Here is a 4,316-nt window from a genome sequence, read left to right on the forward strand (position 1 = left end):
TCAGAATTATCATCATACTTTTGTTGATAATTCTATTTGGCAAGAAATTCAAAAATCACAAGAACAATTTCAAATTCTAAAAACAGATCAAGGCAAACGAAATGCATATAGGTAAGTATATAATATAATCTTTAAGCAGTTCCGAAGTATTTTCTAATTACTTTTAGTTTCTATCGAGCGAAACTAGCCTTTTTTAAAAAAGGCCATGCTTGTCTTGATCAACTTCCTACTTGTCGGCCAATCCTGAAATATCACTCCCGTGAGGTATAGTAAAAAGCTATTTTAAGTACTTATAAACTGCTCTCTAACTATTTATTAGAATTTATTTGGGGAATGTGATCCCTATATTGGATGCGTCAATGAATCACCAGATTTTCTAAATAAGCACTATAGTGGCTCAATATCTACTCATACCACTATAGATTTACAGTTTCTAAAAAGATTATTCAATGAATATATCTTTCCAGAAACTGAAATCTGTAATGTTTTTGAACCACTAACCTCTCGCCGAAAGTTTTGTGGTAAGTATTTTACTAGTACTTCCTAAGCAGTTCTTAACTAGTTAATATAGGTCGTGATCATCCTCAAGGTTCTGGTCGATTAAAACATACGCCCTGTAATGTTATATTTACTGGGCTAGTTCCAGTGGATATAAGGGAATGTCCATATATTCTCTTTACATCGCATGGTATTCATCAACATCCACCACCACCACCAAGTAAAGCACCTCAAAAAATTCTTCAAGGAATTACTCGGATTATAAAAGATATGAGAGATCCAAGCATGACAACAGGTAAGCACTTACTAAGTGCCTCCTAACTACTTACTAATTACTTGATAAGCGCAATTTCTTCGGAATCCACAGTTAGAGGCATTCTGCGAGCAACATAATGTGTCTACTCTAACAGAGCTTCATACAAGCTTCTCAAATAAGGACCAAATTGCAGCTATTATTCAGAAACAACGCTTACTTTCTCATCCAAATGGACAAGATATTAATGGTCTGATTTTCCTTCAGAATACTGACAATTATGTTAAGGTAAGTACTTCGCAAGTACTTCTAAGGTATCTAGTAAGTACTTAGATCTCTATAGGAATATATCCAGGAGATATACCATGATACCGATGGATTTATGGCACTATGTGGCTTTAATGATTCAATTAAGCTACTAGCCAGTCTCTCTTCCTTTGAGGTAGATATGTCATATAAGCGAATTCGATCAAAAGAGATCAACGAGGTACTTTTTGCGACATTCCTTCCCGACCAATGCAAAAGTAAGTACTTCTAAACTACTTGCCAGGTATTTAGTAAAACTAATTAAATTAGTTATTACGCTTTTACGTGTCTTTACTAGTCAAGATTCAGCTGAAGGGTATTATTTACTCTTTAAACGAGTCTTTACTCTTCTTCAAAAAGTAACACAAAATCCTATTCAATTCGATCCTATTCATGGTTCAGGAATCTATGGGATTATTGTGGATATGGACACGAAGCAGTATAGTGGTAAGTAGTTACTAAGTACCTTACAAGTAATTACTAAGTATTTAGGTCTTGGAAAATATCTTGCAGAGATTGATTCAGATAATCATGAATATTCATGGTATCTAGAACGTATTCTTATTTTCTGTCGAGTTCACTTCCAACGCTCAATTCTTAAGGTGATTGGGACTAGGAATCAAGGTAGTGGGCTTTGGAGTCGTATGATGAGCCTACTTGAATGTAGGTCAGAGGCTGAATATGACTCTTTAATTGACAGTCTCATAAGTATAAGCAATTCCTAAGTGCTTTCCAGGCGCTTGCTAACCACTTTAAAGAGTACGAAAATGAAGCGGTTCAGAACTGGGCTATTCAAAAGAAAAGCTCAGTTATTAAAGCAGGGCTAAATAAAGCCTGCTCAAAGATTCGACCTTATTACTTTGATTTATTGCGAAACCATACTAATGCCGTTGAACAATCGCATAATAAGTCCTATGCATCCGGAAAATATTTGACATTGGTTGAAGCAGTTCGGAAGTACTTACATACCACCCCCCAAGTACTTAGGATTTCTATTTTACTAACTATTATTAGTTCTGCGAAACTTGACAAAGACGATATCCTTCAGTACCAAAACTTTCAAAATTTTAATATCCATCATTCATATCGAACATCAAATATGGAAGTAAATTATATTCGACACATGAGCCGAGAGAGTAAGTGAGTTTAACTGCTTGATAAGTACCTACTAACTACTTTATTCTTATATAGATAGTCGGAAACGTCAAAGACCATCATCATTATCTTCTTCCGATACTTCATCTACTCGTATTTCCAGACGATCTCATTCGAGGGGCCTTTCACATAATGAGGACAATGAGTATGTTAACTAATTACTTCTAAAGTAGTTGCGGAGTGCTAACAAAGTGCTTAGATCTATTAGATCTTCCTCTAATCTTCGTCGTATAGCTTCAACAAATGCTTTATCTCTAGAACAGAGACGTGAAGAATTAGAGCTTCAGAAGTTAGAACTGGATCTTCAACGAGAACGGGAGAATGTACGACGACAAGAACTGGAAAATGATCAAAAGGAGCTGGAGTTACTGAGATATAGAAGGCAGCTTCAAAATGATGAGTAAAGTAGTTAGCTAGTACTTACCAAGTACTTATGGTTCTAGGAGAGAAAATATTTTATGTGTAGTGCAATATATATATATATTAAAGATATATATAAGATCTACCTCCACACCTTTACGTCTCTATAATATATAATACTTTAAACGCTTCGCAACTGCTTTAGCATATTTATTTCTCCTGATTGCTGTCCTAAATGACAAATTGCAAAATATCAGCCGGATTTCGCCAAACTTCCGTCCCTAGTTGCTAACCGCTTGCTAAACGCCCTGAAATCAGCCCATGCTAAATCCCCAAGTAGTACCTAACCACTTCCCAACTAGTTCCTAACTACCCCTCCTCAGTGTTAGGGTCCGCCTGCACATTACCCGCGGCTACAGAGGATTGATCCACAGGAGTAGGATGCAAATCACCGCAGTCGAAAAGAACAAAATGATCGCAAAGATTAATATTCTTGCAGCAATTCTTCCTCTCGCCGCAGGACTGGCAGGGCACATTATGACCTAATTCACGGACTTTTAAGCGCATATTGGTCACATGTACCTAAGCAGTTATAGATTAGTTAGTCAATGGCTCCCGAAACACTTGAGAACTAGTTGGGAAGTACTTACCTGACCATCTTTCTTCACCGGGAGAATCGGACGACCACCCTCACCGACAGTCGACTCGGCATCAGAGGAAAGATCAACAGTGCCACCAACTGCTTTAGCAGTGGCTGACTTTCCGGGCTCCTTACCGGCGAACAGAGATTTATAGAATCCTAAGTACTTAGCAAGTAGTCTGTAACCACCTAGAAGGTACTCAGAAATTACTTACCAAGTGCCTGATCAACGAGCTTCTGGGACACCCGGCCCCCTTTGTCTTTTTCCTCTTCAGTAGTAGGAAATTCGAAAATCTCGTGGCTCTTCACATGGGTGCGGAGGTTGTTAGTGGAGGTGTAGGCGTGCTAAGCAGTTAGGAACTAGTTAGTAAACGCTTATACCCATATTAGATATATAATCTTACCTGGGCTCTGGAGCAGTCGGGGACTCTGCAAAATACTTCGCCGTAGTGGATGGTGATCTTGCGGTTCTCGTCCTAAACAGTTAGAAAGTAGTTAGAGACAAATTATATCAAAGACGACCAAAAGGAGTCTAAGCAGTTGCCAAGTAGTTCACAATCAATTATAAGGTTAACAAGTGAGGTGGTATGTAAGCAGTTCCAAAGCAGTTGACAACCAGTTATATGGTCGATAGGTGAGATAATTAGGCAGCGAGGAATGGCGGTTCGGAAGGTAATACATATAAAGGGGGACTCACCTAAAGATCATAATAGTAGTTAGAAACCGCTTATGAAGTAGTTGATAAGTAGTACAGTGAGAGAAAGAATAACTTACCGGAGAGTATGCGGGCAATTCAAGTCGCCCAGCAGAAACTTCGCGCAGGTACCACTGGTACCATTTCTGTAACGAAATATGAGCTTTTAAGCGATAAAAGCGATTGGATATCGCTTATTAGGTATATCAGAACTCACGTTGGATTTGATGGAAGCCATGGTAGGGGGGGGGGGGAGGTGTTGGTAGATGTGTTGGTAAGAGGTTGAAAGAGGTCGCGCGGGATGAAAGATAAAATTAGGTGGTGCGGTAGTCACGTGACGCCAAGACCATTAATAAGCAGTTATTGGACCGCGCGACCTAAATATTATACCCGGCTGACCTGCAACCACA

General features: G+C 38.7%; 1 protein-coding gene across 1 annotated transcript; it reads right to left on the minus strand.

Moving 5' to 3' along the window:
- Window positions 1-2,762: 2,762 nt before the first annotated feature.
- BDV59DRAFT_189998 (uncharacterized protein) lies at window positions 2,763-4,169 on the minus strand. The gene is made up of 6 exons (XM_073691697.1): window positions 4,124-4,169; window positions 3,987-4,052; window positions 3,617-3,688; window positions 3,428-3,557; window positions 3,223-3,371; window positions 2,763-3,154 (listed from the first exon to the last, which is right to left on the minus strand). The coding sequence occupies exons 1-6, from the start codon at window positions 4,142-4,144 to the stop codon at window positions 2,942-2,944; spliced, it is 651 nt and encodes a 216-aa protein (XP_073542506.1). The 5' UTR covers window positions 4,145-4,169; the 3' UTR covers window positions 2,763-2,941.
- Window positions 4,170-4,316: the final 147 nt, after the last annotated feature.

Source organism: Aspergillus ambiguus (assembly GCF_047715705.1).
Source record: "Aspergillus ambiguus strain CBS 117.58 unplaced genomic scaffold BDV59scaffold_113, whole genome shotgun sequence".
NCBI classification, from domain to species: domain Eukaryota; kingdom Fungi; phylum Ascomycota; class Eurotiomycetes; order Eurotiales; family Aspergillaceae; genus Aspergillus; species Aspergillus ambiguus.